Source organism: Dendrobium catenatum, unplaced genomic scaffold (assembly GCF_001605985.2).
Source record: "Dendrobium catenatum unplaced genomic scaffold, ASM160598v2 fragScaff_scaffold_1483, whole genome shotgun sequence".
Lineage (NCBI taxonomy): Eukaryota > Viridiplantae > Streptophyta > Magnoliopsida > Asparagales > Orchidaceae > Dendrobium > Dendrobium catenatum.
The window spans coordinates 446,630-470,122 of NW_021319945.1; the positions used below are offsets into that span (position 1 = coordinate 446,630).

Genomic DNA, 23,493 nt, shown 5'->3' on the forward strand with positions numbered 1-23,493 from the left:
TAACTCTATACCAATAAATGAAGAACATATTGGGACATACGAAAAGATGGACCTTGATGTAACTAGCATGCAATTTATAGAATATACAGAAGAACCTCCTAATATCAAAGCCCAAAAGTTTTATAAATTATTACGTGCAAATCAACAATTACTTTGGGATGATTGCACCAATCACTCTGAGTTATTAGTTGCAATTAGGATATTTATCATTAGAATAAAATTTAACATGTCACAAGAATATTTTAATCAATTTGTTGAATCATTAAAAGAAACTAATCCAATGAACAACTTAATTCAAGTTGATTTATACAATATAAAAAAATTAGCATCCAAATTATGTTTGAGTGCACAAAAAAATAAATTGCTATGCACATAATGATAAAATAAGTATCCAAATTATGGTTGCGTGCACAAAAAAAAAAGGTTGTTTCAGTAATGGTTATATGCTATAATTCAAGGATGGTTTGCTAAAAATAGAATATAGGCATTACAATGTACTTGGATTAAACCAAAAAGTGTAAAATAGTGGAAGCAGAAGGATGTCTGTTATTTTATTTACATTACACATCTATAAAAATTTTATACATCTACGAGTTCTATCGATCACATGAGATAGCATCATGAAAGAATTGCATAACCAAGTGTTATAATTTATCCATTTAATGTTGAGGCCTAGAAGCAATTTGATCAAGCACATCCATAGTTCACTTCAAATCCACAAAATCTTAGGCTTAGATTATGTGCTAATGGTTTTACTCCAAATAACCTTCATGCTGACCAATAATACTTACACTTAACAATCTACACCTAAAATACGCATGACTATACCATATATACTTCTCACACAAATTATACCTTGACCGCATAATCCAAAAGGAAAAAGAGATATGTACTTATATCCATTGATCGATGATGAGTTGAATATTTTATAAGAAGTTGTGATCACATATATCTCAAAAAAACAATCAAAAGAAACAACACTTACGTTGAAAATTAGTGACTTTTCAATATATAGGGTGTTATCAAGGTGCGCATGCCCATGCAATATGGAATTATCCAAAGTATTCACACTAAAATATGGTGGGATAATTTCATGATTTAATTATCATCACATTTTCTTACCAACTGATCAAGCATTCTGAAGAAAAAAAGACACTTTTTTTAGAACATTGTTGAGAAATCTAGGCCGCCATTGTGACGACCGGTTCATCCGGCCGGTTCAACTGAACCGGCCAGCCTACCTTATTAAATCGCGAACAGAGAGAAGGTTCGCGGAACAACAGTATTCGCGAAATAGAGGATCGGGCGGACGACCGAGGGCTTCGTGCGAGAGCGAGGTAAGTTCTGTTTTCCAATTTTAGCAAAAGATATCCTTCCTTCTCATCCTTATTGTTACAGAAGTACTAAATTGGGAAGAATTTCAAGAACGAGAGAAACGAACGAGGAAAGAAAAGGAAAAAGGTTTGTTGGATTTTCTTATGGATTTTTATATAAATTTTCTTCTTTTACTTCGTTTAAAGCGAACAATATGTTTCTTGAAGGTAAAGGAAGAGAATTGAAGCAAAGAGAAAGAATTTTGAGGAAGAAAGAAGAATTTAAGGGATTTTGAGAAAATTCCTTTTTGTGAGTGAATTCTCCATGTTATAGCATTAATTAGATTTTGTTAATTAATCATTTTATTTCATGAGAGTTATATTGTACAATTTAGAAATTTTAGAAAGAGAGATCAAGGTTATAAGAGTTGATCAATCAAGGATTCAGCAAGGAGGTAAATTGATTCAAGGTTATATCAAGCATCGAATGCCTGAAAAGTTCAAAGTGGGTATTTATAAAAGTTTAAATTTCTTTATTTCAATTCTATTTTCATTTAGAAAGAAGTATATATGTAATTGTTTAGACTTATGAATTATGCTACTGTTGGAAATGTTTACCTGAAATAAGCAACAATATGTATGAGTACAATTATGGGAAAGAAAAAGGATATGTAATGAGTATATCAAAAAAATAGAAAGTAAAGTTTAGAAAGAAAACATACATATGTATATTATTCGTTTATGCAAATAATAAGTAATATTTATAGAGATACATGTAAGATATGTTGTATGCAATGGTAACAATAAGGATGAAAATGAGAAAAGAAAAAAAAGAGAATAAAGGAAAAGGTATTGAAAATGACAGGAGTTCACCCCCTTATGATACTAGCTGGAGACGCCGTACTCGTGCACAAAAAAAAGGAAAAAAAATGCTATGGAAATGGAAAAGGTAATCAAATGGAAAAGGTTGTACCTTTGGGTACTTTGAGATGGTGCACCTGTGCAAATCAAATGGGAAAAGGAAATAAAAAAATGAAATATTAAATATAACAAATATTTTAAATTATTTCAAATGAAAATATCCAAAGAAGTATAAATCAATGAAATGAAAGAAATAAAGTTAAGAAATGATAGAATATACATTAATCTATATTTTAAATAGTTACCCATTGAGTTTACTTAGTAAACTCAACCCACGAGTTTAAATGTTTCAAGTTCCTAAAGAAGAAATGGCTGACAAAGAAGAACATGTTTACAGAAGACGACGTTCAAATGACAACAGGTAATCTACATATTGTGTTTTAGTGGCTCTTCAGTACAAATGAAAAAGCAGTATAATGTTTAATAATTTTATCGTCCAACTTTTCATACCCGCCTCGTTAGATCGAGCATCCGGGCCGGGTCGTGACAGCCATCAAAACTGAAAGAGGATCAGTTATAAGAAAAGAAAAATACGGTATCAAAAATTATTCTCACCAAGATGTTGGCTCAAGAAAAATGGCGTGTTGGCATGAATCCCGCTTTACACATATGGAATTTCATTTTCCTTGAGTCAGATTGTAGTTAACTAGAATTCCCCTGAAGGTAGCTACTATATTGGCGATCATAAGGCTCCTTACTTAGCAATGGCCACGATCAATACCTTTCAAGAATTATTAGATCGTGTAGCTAAGTTTGAAAGGCTACCCAAGCCTAGGGGCATCGTCAAAAGAATGCTCTAGAACTAGAAGTTGATCCGAGACTCCTCCGCTTGAAGAAGTCGACTAAGGAGGATCCTACATCACTTAAAAAGAAACGTTCGAAATATTATAAGGACTAAGGAGGAAAAGCTTCTACGTCTAGATCTCGAAGAAGAAAGAAGAAGAGATAATCGGAACAGAAGACCAAAATCCAGCAGTACATCGATTATATCGAGGAATACCAGCAACCTCCTAGAAGACTGATCAAGTTGGAGGATTCCATGGCCAACTTACACCTCGACTTGGAATATGAAGAAGAGACAATTATTCCGACAGAAACTTGTTGAGTTATAAGCCAAAGAAGTGGAAGAAATGGGAGAGGACGAGGCGGACCTCTCAATCTTCAAAAGGCCAATTCAAAAGTCACTCCTAAAGAAACGTGTCGTACGGCATCGCCGTTTACGGACTCAGATGAAGAACTATGTTTTCCTGATGATAAAAATAAGAGTAAAATAACTCTTAAAATTAGTTGTCCAAAACTCGGAAGCAGCTCAGATTCATGAGGAGCTGAAGAAGTGGCAAACATAGAAGATTCCCATGTTGAAGATGATTCGTCTGAAAAAGTGATGCAAATTCAGCTAAGAAGTGGAAAACAAATTCATCATCCACCTCAAAAGAAGGAAAAGAGCAGGATAGAAATACTCAGCTCAATCAAGTCCAAAGACCACCAAAGCCTAAAGAGGCCAATGCAAATGTGGATTACAATATCTTATCTCATCTTCGCAAGCTGCCTACATTGCTGAGCATATATGATGCCCTTATCATGTCCAAAGACCTTAGGGACACAATCATCAAGGAGTTGCAAAATCCTAAGCAGTATGAGTCTTTCTTCACCGAGCAAAGCTTGAAAGAAGCCTTATATACACAGAATAATGCTACAATTACTTTCTATGATAGTGATATGCTTTTGGGAACTGTAGATCATAATCGACCACTATATGTTACGGCGAAAAGTAACAATGTAGAAATTAATAGAATTTTGATTGATTCAGGTTCCTCTGTCAATCTAATGAGCCTCAGAACACAAAGAATTAGCCCTGGATGTTCAATATCTAACCAAAAAGCACAGTATTCCTGCAAGGGTTTAATGAACAGGGTCAAAGAACCTTAGGATTCGTGGTCTTATCTCTAAGATTTGGAGAGCTACATACAGAGGCAAGATTCCACATAATTATTCCAATAAATCACACAAGACACTTCTCGGAAGACCATGGCTCCACAAGTATGGCTCAGTGCCTTCAATACTTCATCAATGCATGAAGTACAATCGAGATAATGAAGAACGTCGCATTGATGGCGATGAACAACCGTTCTTGGTGCATAAGGTTAAATCTACAATGACGCCAAGTACTTTATCGTGCAAAAGCCAGAAGGCATCAATCTTCCGAGAATCAAGGCCGCTATGCAGGATAAAGGAAAGTTGAAGGATAAAGGCAAGGATAAACTGAAGAAAATATTCTCAGTGCCTCACCTCGGTAGTGATATTGAAGAGGATGATGATATCTCCGCAACTTTCAAACCCCTAATCATAGGGAAAATAAAGAGTGAACTATCCGCCATTCCTTTTGATTACAAAGTAAGTCATGCAAATAAAGCGCGATGTTCGAGCAAATCAACTATAGAGGAAGAAGAATAATTCTTTTATCATCCAAAAGGTACTACATAATTTCTAGAGGAAGGGGATCCAGGACTTAATTCTATATCGAAGAAATTGAAAAATATGTCAATTTTGATGATAAGGGTATCTGAAGAACAGATATCCACAAATATCATTAAAATAGTACTTATGCCAATGACACATTCCAAAGCATTGACAACCTCAATAAATACGAACATAGGAATGTTAAGACATTCTATGCCCCTCCCCAAAGAGGTCTCAATTAACGCGGATCCCTTTTCTACGAGTCAAGGGTGATGTCATATCATGCCGCTCACGAAATAGAAATTGAAGATGAGTGGAACTACGAAGATATATGGATAATTATTCCTCAATGTCCTTCACCAATTATGAGAAAGCTCATAGAGAGAAATGTCTTCTTCGTGCAAACAAATAAACTTTGGAATGTGGCAATGAGCATGCACAAAGACCTATTGGCAATGATTTGTCTACAACATGGGGGCTTGGATATGCTCGACAGTCATATCTCACACGAGCAGCATCCTATCACTATCTTGAATACCCCCAATGTTCACGTCTTACGTATGCAACCTCCTACAGCATAACAGATTAGTAGGAGGGACCACCAGAACCCGAAAATCAAGTTGTAAATCTGAAAGAAGCTCCAAAAGAATTTGAAAAAGGTGGTCAGGCTACTGTGGATGAACTTAAGGAGATAAATTTGGGTTCCGAAGAAGATCCAAAGCCAACCTTTATTAGTGCAAATGTTCCACATGATAAAGCAAAAGAGCTAAGAATACTACTTCTTGAGTATAAAGATTATTTCACATGGAACTACACTGAAATGCATGATTTATCACCAGAGGTGGTTGTGCATAAGCTCTCCATCAATGCCAAAGTGTCGCCTATCAAACAAGTACCCAGGTGAATGCGACTTGAAATTGAAGAGCAAGTCATCGCCGAAACTAAAATGCTCATTGAAGCTTAATTTATCTGAGAATAAAAATATGCTGATTGGATTGCCAATATCGTCCCAGTAAAGAAGAAAAATGGTCAAATTCGCATATGTATTGACTATCGGGACCTGAACAAGGCATGTCCGAAGGATGATTTTCCACTTCCCAATGTTGAACTTATGGTCGATAATACATCAAACCATGATATGTTCCACTTCATGGATGGATCATCGAGTTATAATCAAATCAAAATCGATCCAAATGATGAAAAACATACGGGTTTTCGAACTCGTATAGGCATATACTGTTACAAGGTTATGCCATTTGGATTGAAAAATGCTGGGGCCACCTATCAAAGGACGATAAACCACATTTTTTATGATCTTATCCACAAGCACGTGGAATGTTTTGTTGATGATTTAGTTCTAAAAAGTAAAGATCAAATTGAGCATATAAACTATTTCAAAATTGTATTTGAAAGGATTCGTAAATTTAATTTGAAAATGAATCCCCTTAAATGCGCTTTCGGTGTCTTCCGGAAAATTCCTCGAATTTATTGTACACCATAGAGGGATTGAAATTTATCCTGATAAAATTCAAGCAATAGTGGAAATGCAACCTCCAAAAATCCTAAGACGATTTTGTTCATTACAAGGAAGATTGACATATATTCGTAAATTTATATCTAATCTTTCGGGTAAATGTCAACCCTTAGCACGATTAATAAAGAAAAATGCTCCTTTCGTGTTGGACGATGCTTGCCATGAGGCATTTTAATAGTATAAAATAATATTTATTAAATCCTCCAATCTTTGCTGTTACTATTCTGGGCAAGCCCTTAATTTTGTATATAGTAGCTCTGGAGGAATCTCTCAGAGTATTACTGGCACAAGACAATATTGATGACAAAGAGAATGCCCTTTACTATATGAGTCGAGGACTAATAGGAGCTGAATCAAAATACTTACCAATTGAAAAACAATGTTTAGCATTAATTTTTGCCACGCAAAAATTGCGACACTATATGTTATCTCATAAGATAACATTAACATCTAAAGTGAATCCATTAAAATTCTTAATGACTAGACCCACTCTGACGAGACATCTAGCTAGATGGACCGTATTACTAATGCAATTTGATATAACCGACATCCCATAGAAGGCTGTTAAAGGACAGGCACTAGCGTATTTTCTTGTTGCACATCCTTTACCTGTAAGTTCTCCACTTAACAACGAGCTGCAAGATGAGCAGATACTCAAGGTGGATGGAGAATACATCTACATAAATAGGAGCTCTATTTTGATGGAGCTTCATCAATAAAACCAACCCGACCACCTAAACTCCCATCTGCGAAACTCATATAGCTTAATAGAACATCGCACTAACTATGAAGCTGAACATGAAGCTTTAATTGCAAGTCTTGAGCTTGCAATTAATATGCAAATTCAGAGACTCCATATATATGGAGATTCTCAACTTATAATTAAGCAAATAGCAGGTGCTTTTAACATTAATAATCCTGAATTAATCCTATATTGTGAGTACGCTTTGAAACTCCTAGAACAAATCTCCAAGGTAACCATAACTAGGATTTCATGTGGTGAAAATGGCAAAGCCGATGCGCTGGCAAAACTGGCTAAAGAAATGATAAATTTTAAGAGGATACAATCATTATAATCATTCAAAATATACATGCATTGGCCCAAGCCTCCTTACAAGAAGAGGAGGGAAAAGAAACACACGAGAGCTTGCATATATCAGATGGGAATGACTGGAGGGAACCATTCATTACATATTTCAAAGAGGATAGATTACCTGAGGATAAATCTACCACCTTGCAAATATCCAAGAGAGCGTTAAGATATGCTTACGTAAATGACGCACTATATCGTAGATTGTTTGACCAAATGTGGCTACGATGTTTGGGTCCTGATGAATCCCAAAAAGTCATAATTGAAGTCCACGAAGGATAGTGCGGTGCACACCAATCCGGACCAAAAATGAAAATTAAAATCAAACGCATGGGATATTGTTGGCCTAGCATGGTTAAGGATTATCTTAACTATGCTAAGAAATGTCATCAATGTCAGGTGCATGCCGATGTTATACACCGGTCACCTAACCCGCAACATCCTACAGTAGCATCTTGGTCATTTGAAAGTTGGGGTATCAATATAATTGATACCATGCAAATATCCAAGAGAGCGTTAAGATATGCTTACGTAAATGACGCACTATATTATAGATTGTTTGACCAAATGTGGCTACGATGTCTGGGTCCTGATGAATCCCAAAAAGTCATAATTGAAGTCCACGAAGGATAGTGCAGTGCATACCAATCCGGACCAGATATGAAAATTAAAATCAAACGCATGGGATATTGTTGGCCTAGCATGGTTAAGGATTATCTTAACTATGCTAAGAAATGTCATCAATGTCAGGTGCATGCCGATGTTATACACCAGCCACCTAACCCGCAACATTCTACAGTAGCATCTTGGTCATTTGAAAGTTGGGGTATCAATATAATTGGTCATATAAAACCATGCTCCGCTTTAGGACATCGGTTCATCCTTGCTGCCACAGATTACTTCTCAAAGTGAGCTGAAGCATTTCCCCTACGAGAAGTTAAAGCGGACAATATGATGAAATTCTTCCGAGATAACATAGTCTATTGTTTTGGTGTACCGCATCGAATTATATCAAACAACAATGCCGTCTTTAAAAGTGTCAATTTATCGATTTATAGAGCGCTATAAGATAGACTGGCGTTATTCATCAATATATAACCTAAAAGCCAGTGGTTTGGACGAAACATTTAACAAATCTTTGATTAAGCTGCTCAAGAAAATTCTCTATAAAAATAAGAGAGAATGGCACGATAAATTAACAGAAGCTTTATGTGCAGATCGCACAACTTATAAGAATGCGACACAAGCTACCCCATATTCTCTGGTCTTTGGAACAGAGGCGATATTACTTCTCGAGGTGGAGTTACTATCGCTTCGTATTGTTATACAATACGAACTAACCCGAGAAGATAATGATCTTCTAAGGTTGGAAGAACTTGAAGCTTTAAATGAAATTAGACTTCAAGCACAACAAGATCTAGAAATTTATAAAGCGCATATGACTAGGACACATGAGCGAATGGTTCGTCCTAGAAGCTTCAAAGAAAATGAACTTGTAGTAGTTCGTAAAAGACCCATAATCCCCCACCGCCGAGTCGGTGGTAAATTCGACCCAATATGGGAAGGGCCCATGACGTAAACAAATTAGAGCGAGGCACAAAGAGAAATCAATCAAGAGAAACAAATCTTACTTTTATAAAATTAAGACATAACTTTGAGAACAAAATAAGATAAGAAAACAACTATCTTTAGAAAAGGCAAAAAAATCTAAATGCATCAGCCCATCATTATTGAAAAGATATATGGAGGATCCTACCAACTTATAAAATTTCTGATCAAAGGCCTATGTTACCAATTAATGATCAATATCTAAAGAAATACTATACATAACCTCTCAATTGACATAATATTATGATGAAAGCTCCTCCTGTAATACATGAGACAATTTATATATCTCTCTATAAGGAAAGGGGTGATATTTAATCACTCATATAAAATAGGAGATGATTTATACATATTCCTACAATGCAGGATGCAAATTTATAACTCTTGTAATACATGAGGCAATTTATATATATTCCCGCAAGGTAGAAGATAATATTTAATCTCTCCTATAACAACAGGAGACGATCAACATATATTCTTACAATACAGGATATAAGTTTACATGTTCTCTTGCAATACAATGAGCACTTTACATACACCCTCCTGAAATACAGGATGCAATTTTATCTATATAATCTCATAAGGTAGAAGATACCTTACACTCCCTCCTGTAATACAGAAGACAATTTTTATAAAAAATAGCCCTTTACCAAATAATATAAGGGAATCATGAGACTACATATTGACTTAATGATTTATCATTATAATTAACTACTGAAGTTTTTCATGCTCACAAATCTAAGGTCGAGCTAAAATTTATTGATTCAATAAGCATAAGGGCCGAACCTCTAAGTCTTTTAAACTCACAAACCTAAGGGTCAAGCTAAAATCCATTGATTCGATAAGCTAGGGCCAAATTTAAGAAAAAAATCCTTCAAGCTCACAAACCTAAGGGTCGAGCTTTATTTTCATCAACCTACCTAAAAGGTTGAGAAATAAAATATACAGGTTCAACAAGCCTAAGGATCGAATCTCTAAACATCTTATGCTCATAAACCTAAGGGTTGACAAAAATTCAATGGTTCAATAAGCCTAAGGGCCAAACTTCTAAATCGTTTATGTTCACAAACCTAAGGGTCGAGATAAAAAAAAAAGAGAGAGAAACTACAAAATAAATGCAGAATTATAAATAAATACATGCATAAGTACCAAGAAAGTGGTAGAGTGGCTGTCAAAGTCTGAATTGAATGTTGTTGATCTGTTGTATAACTCTGAACAAACGATCCTGAAATATCGCTCGTTGCTCCTATGCAAACTCTAGCCGATGGCGAGCCGAGTCGAACTCCTCTGTGGAAAAAGACTAAACTCCAAATGCTCAACCTCGGCAGCTATCAAAGAAAAAGTCCTTCACGGTATGGGTAGTCTCTGCTCTAACCTGTTGACATCTCGCTAGAAGAACTCTCCCTCAGTTTCAAAACTCTGAACTCAGCTTCTATGCCCAAAAGCACAATTTGCTCCCTAGAAATGTCCCGCTGACACTATTGCAAAGTCTGTAATCCAAAATCTAGATTAGGTGATCTCTCCTCATCCTATCCCAAGCAGCTCGAGCCTCAGCTTCTAAATCAACAAGAATCATGTAAGACAATCTCTGAGAAATGTAGTCTAGCTGAAGCAACCCGAACTCAACAGTGCGACGGGAAATCTCCCACATCTGCTAAAGGCTATCTCGAAGATCGTAGGAGGAAGCAAAGTCCAAAAGTAAGCAGGCCTCCATATGAAAACTAGATAAGTATGGTAGAGCGTCAAGGTCCACTCGTTGTAGTAAAACTCGTAGCTCTGTGACAGCATAATGCACTCCCCTCGACCACCACCGACTAAAAGAGCGTCGAGCTCGGAACACTGATCTTGACTCGAAATATGAGAGCTCTAGACCAAGAACATGTAGGAAGGAGTTATCATTGAGAAATATTTATATATACAATATGATAAGAAATGCTAATTTGAAATAAAAAAATACCTGAGGAATAAAAGTCCTCTACAAAAGCTATAGATTGTCAACCACTTAAGTGAGAAGTAACGCCTGGTGATGATCCCCTTGAGGAGCAACTTGAGACCACTTGAGTCAAGGTTGGGTGATCAGCTTCATTGTGGTGTCATCAGCATCACTCCTGGGTAGTAACTGGGTAGAGCCACTACGAGTACACAGATCATCAGGTGAAAGCCCTCCCAACAAGTCACCAACGACTACCCAAGTGGAATCTGAAAAAATAGGAGACGAAACAACCTGTTCCACTGCAAGTCCAATAGGACCACCAACAGTGTGATCCATAAAAAACACTGGTCTGTCACCTACAAACATATATTAAACGGAAGTGAAAATAGATGAATAATAACAAATAAGGCCATTGAATAAATAAGCATAAAAGAAATAATTACCTAAAACAACACCAAAAGCACCAAAAGCAGTGATGGCGATATGTGGGATCTCAGTGCCTGAGTGATCTCCTATGTGCAAGTCACCCCATGACGGGTGATGTAAAGGGCTACCTATGCCCAATGCCGGACTCGAATTGGTGTAATGAGCTAATGGAGTAGGTGTAAGTCCACTAAGCTGTAGCTTAGGAGAAAACCTATCACCTGAGTGAAAGAAAGCCAAGATATTCATTATTTAATTAATTAATATAAAAATAAATAAATAAAACGCATAAATACTTTCATTCGTATGAGGAAACTCATATGGGCCCGGAAAAGTATGGCAATATCCAGGCAAACTGCCTCTAAAGCAGAAGAGACATGAAGAGTGCGGAGAGTGTCTTGTATATCAACAGGAGCATGCTGGGATGCTAAAAAGTAAACAGAGAAAATATATAAAAATATGATATGATATTTAAATTTAACATATAATAACCAATCGAAATAAATGTGTAACCTGTCTGCTCGTACGAAGCCTTGCTCCTGGGTCGACCCCTCTCTAGAGAAGGAGAAGTTGATCTACGCCAAAGCAAGGGGGCTACAAACATTAGAATTTAATTATGTATATGTGTATGAGAGGATATATATAATAAATAAAATAATAATACTAATATACGTACCAAGGCAACCATGCCTATAAGTAAGCTCAGGGCTCCTCTTTCGTCTTTTGTCAGACGCTCTATAAGACTCTGTATGTACGGAAGTATAATCCCTCAAGCTTGACGAATGCCTCAGTTGGTCATTGCCCTTGATCCTCCTACTATATCTTTAAATGCCTAACTCAAAAAAGGAGGAAAAGGTGTGTCGAATCCAGAGTAGGCGCAAGTGTGAAATGCCGGTAGAAGCATATGTAGGTGTCATGTAAAAGCGAGAACCCGTCCCAAATCGAAGGAGAAAACCCAAGTCATGGAGGTCAACTCAAGACAAGCTGGAAATGAAAGAGAGCTCAAATAGCGATGATCTGTCACCCTAGGAAGTGCTGGAAGTCCATCTAAGGGAGTGGCATGAACAAAGTCAAACTGTCACGTTGCTCTATTAGGGTTATACCCCTCCAAGACTATAGAGCAATCTCTTCATTAACAAAGTCATCCAGGTCTCATGCTGATAAAGTAAGAAATAATAGGCGTAAAGTCTCACCTGAAAAGCAAAATATGTCTGCCCCTCTCTGTCAAAGAATCTAACAGTGAAACTCCTAAATTCCGGGAGTGTAAATCTCCAACTGGAGACCTGTAAATCAGTCTAAAACAGCCGGCCACGTGTAAGGGTGCAAAAAAAATAATCTGATATGGACCCTATTTGTAGCTGAGATCGCCCTAGCTAACTGGATCAATAGAGGGAAGAAGTGATCTGAATAGTGGCTTGATAACTCTGTGCAACTGAAAGCTCTCTTTATGTGTATATGCACCCATCCATGGACATAATGACACGGTACCTCAATCACACGCTGTCGAAGACCATAAAAGGCAGAAATCTGTCCAAAACCATAGTATGTCTGAGCATGTGCAGTCGGGGCTAAAGAAACCTGTCACCCACTAATAATCAGGTTGGTCATCAGAAGTGTAATGGGACGAAAAAATCTGTCCTGACTCGAAAAGACAAAACTGCACAACCAAGTGACTACAAAAACTACCAAAGAAGTCTCCTCTTGAACCCCCTAATGATAATCGGCTGAACTCCTGCTACTGAACCAGGCTCAAAAAACTCAGCTGAAGCCTGCTCGCTATACTAAAGATCAATGTTAAAGGGATCATGGGGCTGAGCAACCAACAATACATGTCTCCTAGAGCAACAAACTCTCAATCCAACTATCCAAGGAAACTGCAGTCACACTGCGGTGACCTCTCTATCTCTGAAGGCGATAGTAATGGACTAAACTCTGGTGAAGATCATTTGAATAAGCAAACTCTCCTCGTCTCAGTTGACCAGCTGGTCGACGCCTGAACAAATCGTAGTCATTAGGAATGCACTCCTCGTAAGGAATGCCCAAAGTACGTAAGCTGAACAATCGTCATCTCGTTCGGTCCAATCCAGCAAGTGTTTGTGGTACTATCCCAGTGCTTCGTTAGTGCCTGAAGACAGGAATATGAAAGTCAACTATAATCAAACAATGAAGCATAAATGGCTCCGTATATGCCTACCTACTGAAGTACTTTTTGGCGAGCTCTCAGGATGTATCAATCCCAACAAAGATAGCCTTTCAGCATACTGAAAGGTCTCTCAAATATCGAATCATGCTATTGTTCTTCAATCTCATGATGAGATAAGTTGTAACTCAACAATCTGATGATATCGGTCCGCACTGCAATATCTGTAATAGGTTGTAACACATCCTGAGCTTCATAACTCAAGCCCTCGACGATCTGATCTAAAGACCTACCATCATAGTGATAGTATCACAAACACTTATCTCGTCATCAAACTGTTGAGTTACAGCTTATCTCGTCATGAGATTGAAAAACTTGATATTTGGGAGGTCTTTCAGTATGCTGAAGGGTTATCTTTTTTTTGGGCTTGATACGTCCTGAGAGCTCATCAAAAGGTAGTTCAGCAGGCAGGCATCTACGGAGCCATTTATGCCTCATTGTTTGATTATAGTTAGGTTTCGTACTCCTAGCTTCAAGCACTAGCGGAGCACTGGAATAGTACCACAAACACTTGTTGCATTGGACCGAACGAGATGATGATTACCCTTTGAGATTTGTAGTTGATTTCTAGCTTACCTACTTTGGGCATTCCTTATGAGTGCATTCCTCAGGACTACGACTTGTTCAGGCGTCGGCAAGCTGGTCACTCGAGACGGGGAGAGTTTGCTTACTCAAATGGTCATCACCAGAGTTTAGCACAGTACTATCGCCTTCGGAGACATAGAGGTCACCGCCATGTGACTGCAGTTTCTTTGGGTATTTGGATGGAGAGTATTGCTCTAGAAGACATGTATTATTGGTTGCTCATCCCCATTATCCCTTTGGCACAGATCTTCAGTATAGCGAGCAGGCTTCAGCTGAGTTTTTTGAGCCTGGTTCAGCAGCAGGAGTTCGGCCAGTTACCGTTAAGGAGATTTCAGATGAGACTTCTTTGGTAGCTTTTATGGCTACTTGATTGTGCAATTTTGTCTTTCCGAGTCAGGACAGATCCTTTCGTCCCAGTACACTTTTGATGGTCAGCCTGATTGCTAGTGGGATACAGGTTTCTTTAGCCCCAGCTGCACTTGCTCAGATATACTACGATTTTGGACAAATTTCTACCTCTTATGGTCGTTGACAGCGTGTGGTTGAGGTACCGTGGCATTATGTTCATGGATGGGTGCATATACACATAGAGGGAGCTTTCAGTTGCACTGATTTACCAAGCCACAATTCAGATCACCTTTTCCCCCTATTAATCCAGTTAGTCGAGGCGATCTCAACTACAGACAGGGCCCAGATCAGATTGTTTTTCTTTGCACCCTTACACATGACCGGCCATTTTAGACTGGTTTATAAGTCTCCAGTTGGAGATTTACTCTCTCGGAGTTTAGGAGTTTCAATGTTAGATTCTTTGACAGAGATGGGCAAACCTACTTTGCTTTCCAGGAGCGGCTTTGCGCCTATCGCTTCTTACTTTGTCAACATGAGACCTGGATGGCTTTGTTACAAGAGAGATTGCTCTATAGTCTCGGAGGGGTATAACCCCAACAGTCAACAGAGCAGCGCAACAGTTTGATTTTGTTCAGGTCACTACCTTAGATGGACTTCTAGCACTTCCTGGGGTGACAGATCATCGCTATTTGAGCTCTCTTTCGTTTTCAGCTTATCTTAATGTGACCTCCATGACTTGGGGTTTTCTCCTTCGATTTGGGACGGATTCTCGCTTTTATATAGCACCTACAGATGCTCTTACCGGCATTTCACACTTGCGCCTACTCTGGATTCGATACACATTTTTCTCCTTTTTTGAGCTAGGCATTCAAAGATATAGTAAGAGGATCAAGGGCAGTGACCAACCGAGGCATTCATCAAGCTTGAGGGATTACACTCCTGCACGAACATAGTCTTATAGAGTGTTAGAAAAAAGGCGAAAGAGGTATCCTAAGCCTACTTATATGCATGATTGCCCTGGTAAGTATACTAGTATTGTTATTTTATTTATTACTATTTTATTATTATTATTATTATTATTATTATTATTATTATATATATCCTCTCATACACACATACATTATTAAATTCTAATGTTTGTAGCCCCCTTGCCGACTTCTTCTGTAGAGAGGGGTCGACCCAGGAGCAGGACTTCGTACGAGTAGACAGGTTACACACTTACCTCGATTGGGTATTATATGTTAAATTTAAATATCATGTCATATTTTAATATAATTTCTTTGTTCATTTTTCAGCATCCTGGCATGCTCTTGTTGATATATAGGACACTCCTCACACTCTTCCTATCTCTTCTCCCTTAAAAGCAATTTGCCTGGACATTGCACATAATTCTCCGGGCCCATATAAGTTTTCTCATACGAATGAAAGGAATTAATGTATTTTATTTATTTTTATATTAATTGATTAAATAATGAATATATTGACTTTTTTCACTCAGGTGGTAAGTTTTCTCTTGGGCTACAGCCTAGCAGACTTACACCTGCTCCACCAGCTCATCACACCAGTTCGAGTCCGGCATTGGGCATAGGTAGCCCTTCACATCACCCATCATCAGGTGACCTGCACATAGAAGATCACTCAGGCACTCAGATCCCACATATCGCAATCACTACTTCTGGTGCTTCTGGTAAAGTTAGAGGTAAATATTTCTTATATGCTTATTTATTTAATGGCCTTTATTTATTATTATTTCTCTCCTTTCACTTCCCTTTAATATATGTTTGTAGGTGACAACCAGTATTTTTTATGGATCTCATTGTCGGTGGTCCTAGTGAACTTTTAGTGGAGCAGCTTGTTTCATCTCTTACTTTTTCATATCTCACTTGAGTAGTCATTAGTGGCTCTTTGGGAGGGCTTTCACCTGTTGCTCAGTATACTCGTAGTGGCTCTACCCAGTTACTACCCAGGAGTAATGCTGATGACACCATAACGGAGCTGATCACCCACCCTTACTTGACTCAAGTGGTCTCAGGTTGCTCCTCAGGGGGGTCTTCACCAGGCATTATTTCTCACTTAATTGGTTGTTAATCTGTAGCTTTTGCAGAGGACTTTCATTCCTCAGGTATTTTCTTATTTCAAATTAACATTTGTTATCATATTTTATATATAAATATTTCTCAATGATAACTCTTTCCTTCATGTTCTAGGTCTAGAGCTCTCATATTTCGAGTCAAGATCAGTGTTCCGAGCTCGTCGCTCTTTCAATCGGCGGTGGCCGAGGGGAATGCAGTATGCTGTTACAGCACTACGAGTTTTATTACGGCGAGTGGACCTCAACACTTTACTAGATTTGTCAAGTTTTCACATGGAGGTCTGCTTACTTTTGGACTTTGCTTCCTCCTGCGGTCTTCGAGATAACCTTTTACAGATGTGTGAGATTTCATGTCGCACTGTTGAGTTTGGGTTTCTTCATCTAGACTAAACTTCTCAGAGATTGTCTTAAATGATTTTTGATGATTTAGAGGCTGAGACCAGAGCCACTTGGGATAGGATGAGGATAGATCGCCTTGATCTAGATTTTAGATTACAGACTTTAGAGCATTGTTAGCGGGACATTTTTAGGGTGTAGATTGTGCTTATGGGCATAGAAGCTGAGCTCAGAGTTTTGAAACTAAGGGAGAGAGCTCTTCTAGCGAGACGTCAAGAGGTAAGAGCAGCGGCTACCCATACATAGGACTTTTCTTTGATAGCTGTTGAGGTCGAGCATTTGGAGGGTAAATTGTCTTTTCCACAGAGTTTGAATCGGCGCGTCGTCGGTTGGAGTTTGCATAGGAGCAGCGAGCGATGTTGCAGGATCGTTTGTTTAGAGTTAGGCAACATATCAGCAACATTCAATTCAAACTTTAACAACCTCACTACTACCTTCCTGGTACTTATGCATATATTTATTTATAATTCTACATTAATTTTATAGTTTATCTTCTTTTTCTTTCTTTTTTTATAGCTCAACCCTTATGTTTGTGAGCATAAATGATTTAAAAGTTTGGCTCTTCGGCTTATTGAATCAATAGATTTTAGATCAACCCTTAGGGATTGTGAGCATAAAAAGCTTAGAGGTTCGACCTTAGGCTTATTGAACCAATAGATTTTAGCTCGACCCTTAGGTCTGTGAGCTTAAAAGACTTAGAGGTTCAGCCCTTAGGCTTATTGAACCAATGAATTTTAGCTCAACCCTTAGGTTTGTGAGCGTGACAAACTTTAGCAGTTAACTATAATGATAAATCATTAAGTCAATATGCAGTCTCATGATTCCCTTACACTGATTGATAAAGGGATATTTTTATAAAAATTGCCTCCTGTATTACAGGAGGGAGTATAAGGTATCTTCTACCTTATGGGATTATATAGATAAAATTGACTCTTATATTTCAGAAGGGTGTATGTCAAGTGCTCCTTGTATTGCAAGAGAATATGTAAACTTACATTATGTATCATAGGAATATATGTTGATCGTCACCTATTGTTATAGGAGAGATTAATATTATCTTTTATCTTGCATGGAGATATATAAATTGCCTCATGTATTGCAGGATTAGTTATAAATTTGCATCCTGCATTGTAGGAATATGTATAAATCGTCTCTTATTGTTATAGGAGTGATTAAATATCATCCCCTTCCTTATAGGGAGATATATATAAATTGTCTCATGTATTACATGAAGAGTTTTCATCATAATAATCTATCAATTGAGAGGTTATGTGTAGTATTTCTTCAGATATTAGCCATTAATTGGTAGCATAGGCCTTTGACCAAAAATATCTATAAGTTGGTAGGCTCCTACATATATCTTTTCGATAATGAAGGGCCCTTCCCATATTGGGTCGAATTTATCATCAACTCGGCGATGGGGGATTATGGGTTTTTTACAAACTACTACAAGCTAACCTTCTTTGAAGCTTCTAGGACAGACTATTCGCTCATGGGCCCTAGTCATACGCGCTTTATAAATTTCTAGATTTTGTTGGGCTTGAAGTCAAATTTCATCTAAAGCTTCAAGTTATTCCAACCTTAAAAGATCATTCTCTTCTCGGGTTAGTTCGTATTGTATAGCAATAAGAAGCGAGGGTAACTCTATCTTGAGAGGTAATATCGCTTCTATTCTGAAGACCAGAGAATACGGGCTAGCCTGTGTCGCAGTCTTATGGGTTGTGTAATATGCCCATAAAGCTTATGTTAATATATGGTGTCATTCTCTCTTATTTTTAGAGAGAATTTTCTTGAGCAGCTTAACCAAAGTTTTGTTAAATGTTTCGGCCAAACCATTAGCTCTTTGGTTATATATCGACAAATAGCCAGTCTATCTTATGGCGCTCTATAAATCGATAAATTTTGGTACTTTTAAAAGCGGTACTGTTGTCTGATATAATTCTACGCGGTACGTCAAAACGATAGACTATATTATTTCGGAAGAATTTCATCACATTGTCCGCTTTAACTTCTCGTAGGGGAATTGTTTCAGCCCACTTTGAGAAGTAATTTGTGGCAGCAAGGATGAACCGATGTCCTAAAGAGGAGCATGGTTCTATAGGACAAATTATATCGGTACCCCAACTTTCAAATGACGAAGATGATACTGTAGGATGTAGCAGGTTAAGGTGGTCGGTGTATAATATCGGCATGCACCTGACATTGATGACATTTCTTAGCATAATTAAGACAATCATTAACCATAATATACCAACAATATCTCATACGTTTGATTTTAATTTTCATTTTTGATCCAGATTGGTGTGCACCGCACAATCCTTCATGGACTTCAATTATGACTTTTTGGGATTTATCAGGACCCATACATCGTAGCCACATTTGGTCAAACGATCTATGATATAGTGCGTCATTTACGTAAGCATATCTTAACGCTCTCTTAGATATTTGCGAGGTGGTAGATTTATCCTTCGGTAATCAACCCTCTTTAAAATATGTAATGAATGGTTCCCTCCAGTCATTCTCATCTGATATATGCAAGCTCTCAGGTGTTTCTTTTCCCTCCTCTTCTTGTAAGGAGGCCGGGGCCAATGCATGTCTATTATGAATTATTATAATGATTGGATCCTCTTAAAAATTTGTCATTTCTTTAGCCAGTTTTGCCAGCCCATCGGCTTTGCCATTTTCACCACGTGAAATCCTAGTTATGGTTATCTCGGGGATTTGTTCTAGGAGTTTCAAAGCGTACTCACAATATGGGATTAGTTCGGGCTTAATAAACTATATCTTATAACAGGGATGGAACAATGTTTTATACACCTAGCCCGGTCTATCTGAAGGCAAAGGACAACTAATTATTGGATGCCTTCCCACTTGAAGATCCCAAAAATGCTTTGAATTGTGTTTTGCCTGTGCTGCCACGAATTACCAGTCAAAGAAACAGGGAATAGCAATCCAGGAAACAAGAAAAATAATTATAACTGCTGTCTACAGGAAGAGCAGAGGCAAAACAAAGAGAGAAGTGTCCTCTAGAAAAGGTAGAAGATAATGAGGTCAGAACATTAAGCGGAGAGCATTGGATCATGCAAAAAAATGACTCCAATTTTTAATTTCTGATATATATGCATTCCATTTTCTAGAACAATCTACAACATTCCATATCTCCATTTTATTATGTCATGGAGATGGAGACTCGCGTTTAGGAGCGTTGCCCTAGGAAAAGCCATCCATCCATTTTGCGGTGAAGGGATGTTGAGCCTGCTACTGAATAAATCACTAGATATCCCTGAGAGAGGGAGTTGCCAAGAGAATGGACAAATCACATGTCAAGGAATTGTCAAGCACCAGCATGACATACTCAAAAGATCACCTTGCTGCATAAGAAAAAAACATTATGTCTGTCCATCATGAAAGAGAATTACTCAGCCGATAACTAAAACTGTCCTGCTTTACAAATTCAATAAAAAAAACTAAGCAATTTTCAAAAAATTTTATATCAGTAAAAATCTGAAATTAAATGATTAGAAAGTCCATAAATAAGCATAGAAACATTAGCCAAGCACAATGAAAATATAATTGAAGAATTATAATAAGCAAACCTTAGTGGAGTTTCATGACTGCTAGGATAGATTTTATCACATAAAATGTGCATAAGCCTAGAATTTGCAGTTCTACTAATGCCCGTTATTTCAATTCCTCGGTCACATATAGAAGGCCAGACAGATGAAGATACTGCTGTTCTAAGAACAGCATGCAGTAGGTCATGAACAAATCCTGTAGCGATAGGAACTACGTTAATGCCATGTAAAGCAATACAGAGAGGTCATTCAGCACACGTAAGCGAAATTAACACAAAAATTAATTCTAAAACTTAATGGAGGGAAATTAATTAAGCAACAAAAATGAACAATAATTACCAAGAGAAATTCATACTTAGAGAATGAATTCAAATTAATAGTACACCATTCTGTTAAATCTCAACCCCTAGTTCCTGTATGAATCCAACGGCTTAGGATAGAGATCCATGGGAAGTTCTCTTGACTCACATTGAGTACCTTCCATAGCTAGACATCTGACTTAGGAAGGATTATATTACAGCAATTATTCATTATTCTATAGTTATTTGTTTCTTTCGTAAGACCTCTTGATAGATCTATAAATAGGAATGATGTTGTATAATAAAGTTATGGTTTTCCATCTCAAATCCAGGATTTCAACATGTTATCAGAGACACGAAGGAAGTAAAGAGGAAACTATCGGAAGCCTTACCGGAAGGAACCTTGCCAACTAAAGAAGAAGCCTCGCGGACGACCTCGCGGGATGAAGCTTTGCTGACGGAAGCCTCGCGGACGATCTCACAGGACGAAGCCTTGCCGACAAAAGGAGGCTCGCAGACAACCTCGCAGGATGGAGTTTTGCTGACGAAAGACAAAGCCTTGCGCACGATCTTGTGGGACGAAGCATTGTCGACGGAAGACGTAGACATAGTCTTCTGTTGTAGAACGAAACTTGCGAGACTGGGAAGCTAGCGGGACGGAATTGCATGAGCCAGCTCAAGCGTATGAGACCTCCCCATCTTATTACGGTATTTTCCAAACCTGTGAGACCAAATCAAATGACCTGATTTAATTAAAACCCTATAAATATCAGCCTTTGTTGTTAATATAATCAACCTTTATTGCTGACATAATTAAAAGTAATCTAGTTATACCACAATGTCTGAAGAAAATTCATCTCAGAGCTTTGATCAATTTGAAGATTCCATAATACGCCAAGAACGAGGTGATCTCCAAAGCATGCAACCTTCCCATAGCCTAAATGGGAAAAAATTATCTAAAATTGTCTCAATTTGTGATGACATATTTAAAAGGGAAAGGAAAAATACATCACCTCCTTGGAGGAGGACCAAAAGGAGGAAAACCTAATTTTGGGGCATAGGATGAAGCGGACTCTATGATTATGTCATGGTTATGGAATTTCATGACTCCAGAAATTAGTGATACCTTTATGTTCCTTTCCACTACAAATGATATATGGAATACTGCCAGACAAAATTTTCAAAAGATTGGATGCTGCTCAAATCTTTGAAATTAAAATCAAAGTATGAAGAACAAAACAAGGAAGCAAGATCATAATGGAGTATGCCACTCTTCTATAAAACCTATGACAAGAACTTGATCACTATAGATGCATAGAAACCAGGTCTCCAAAAGATGCTGCTATTCTAAAAAACTTTATTGAAAAAGATATAGTTTGTGATTTTCTTGCAGGACTAAATGCAGAACTTGCTCAAGTAAGAATCCAGATCCTTGGCAACGAGGAGACGCCATTACTGAATGAAAACATCGCTCTCATCCGCACTGAAGAAGCTGACAAGGCGTAATGTTGGATCCAAAAGTAGTTCAAAGCTCAGCAATGACAACCAAAGAAGCACCATGGAAGGAGAAAGGTAAAGACTGCAAAATTCAAAGACAGAGACTCTCTTATATGTAGCTATTACAAGAAGTCACGACATATAAAGGAGACATGCTAGAAGATACACGGAAAGCCCCCAAGGAGTGGAACCAAAGAAATGAGAAAAGAGTCACATCATATGCCAACAGCACAACAAGTCAGCCTAACCCAGAAACACCGACTAGCTTCAAAGAACTCAATAAAGAAGACAATGACAAACTCAAACAACTCCTGGTATCCCTTGAAAACCCACTTGCATCTTCCTCTCTTGCACTTTCAGGTAAGTTTCTCATATTCACTGGATTAAATACCTCTAGAAATCATTTGCAAAGTTTAAAATTTCGCAATTGGATATTGAAGGGTTTTCCATTCGTGAGGCGAGGCGTAAGCCTCAAGTCGTTTTGAGGTGTAAGCCTCAAAATCAAATAATTTTGTGAAGTGAAAATAAAGGTTAAAAGTGATTTTTTATATAATGCCAAAATAATATGTTAAAGAATGACATATTAGCTTTTTATTGAACTATGAAATAACAAAATAACATACATATGGAAAAAAATTGCACATGATGTAAAGTGACAAGTAATAAATTGCATAAAATAGAATTGAAATCCAAAAGCAAAATAACAGAAAATATTAGAATTGCATAAAAGTATAATATAACATCAAATTTAACTTCAAATTCCTTCTCTCTCACTTCCTTACTTATCCACAATTAATTCTTAAAGAAAGCTACAAGAGTTGTCAATGACTCAAAAACCATCTACATCGTCATCAGTGAGGAAGTTTTTACCTCTGTCTCATCCTATGGAGTCTAAGCCTCCCACTCTGCTTCTCCATCATTTATTTTAGTCATCTTCATCTTTCATAAATATTTATCATCAGTATAATGATGAGAGTAATACTCCTAAATTTTTAGATGAGGTGTTGGTGGTGTGCGGTTTTCAAGTGATCCCCAACGATGGCTATGAAAGTGGTGGCTGCGACGAAGGCGGTACGCTAGAGGTCGAGGTAGTCGGGAGGAAGTTGTTGTGGCTCGGGGGTGCATTAGAACATGATTTGTTTACGTCTTTAGTTTAGGATTTAGGTAAGTTTTAATAAAAAACATATATAAGTAGGGTGAGGCGTACCGCCTCACACCAACG

General features: G+C 37.6%; 1 protein-coding gene across 2 annotated transcripts in view; it reads right to left on the reverse strand.

The window, feature by feature from the left end:
• The window catches only part of LOC110115458, a 65,227-nt gene that overhangs the window by 26,488 nt on the left and 15,246 nt on the right, over positions 1-23,493 (reverse strand). The window contains exons 2-3 of one of the 2 annotated variants that reach the window (XM_020848699.2): positions 21,167-21,495; positions 20,497-20,671 (exon numbers count right to left, since the gene is read on the reverse strand). In XM_020848699.2, the coding sequence (XP_020704358.1) occupies positions 20,497-20,671; positions 21,167-21,383 (392 nt within the window). In that variant the 5' untranslated portion in view covers positions 21,384-21,495. The remainder of the gene's footprint in view (positions 1-20,496; positions 20,672-21,166; positions 21,496-23,493) is intronic. The other variant, XM_020848698.2, reaches the window with a different exon arrangement.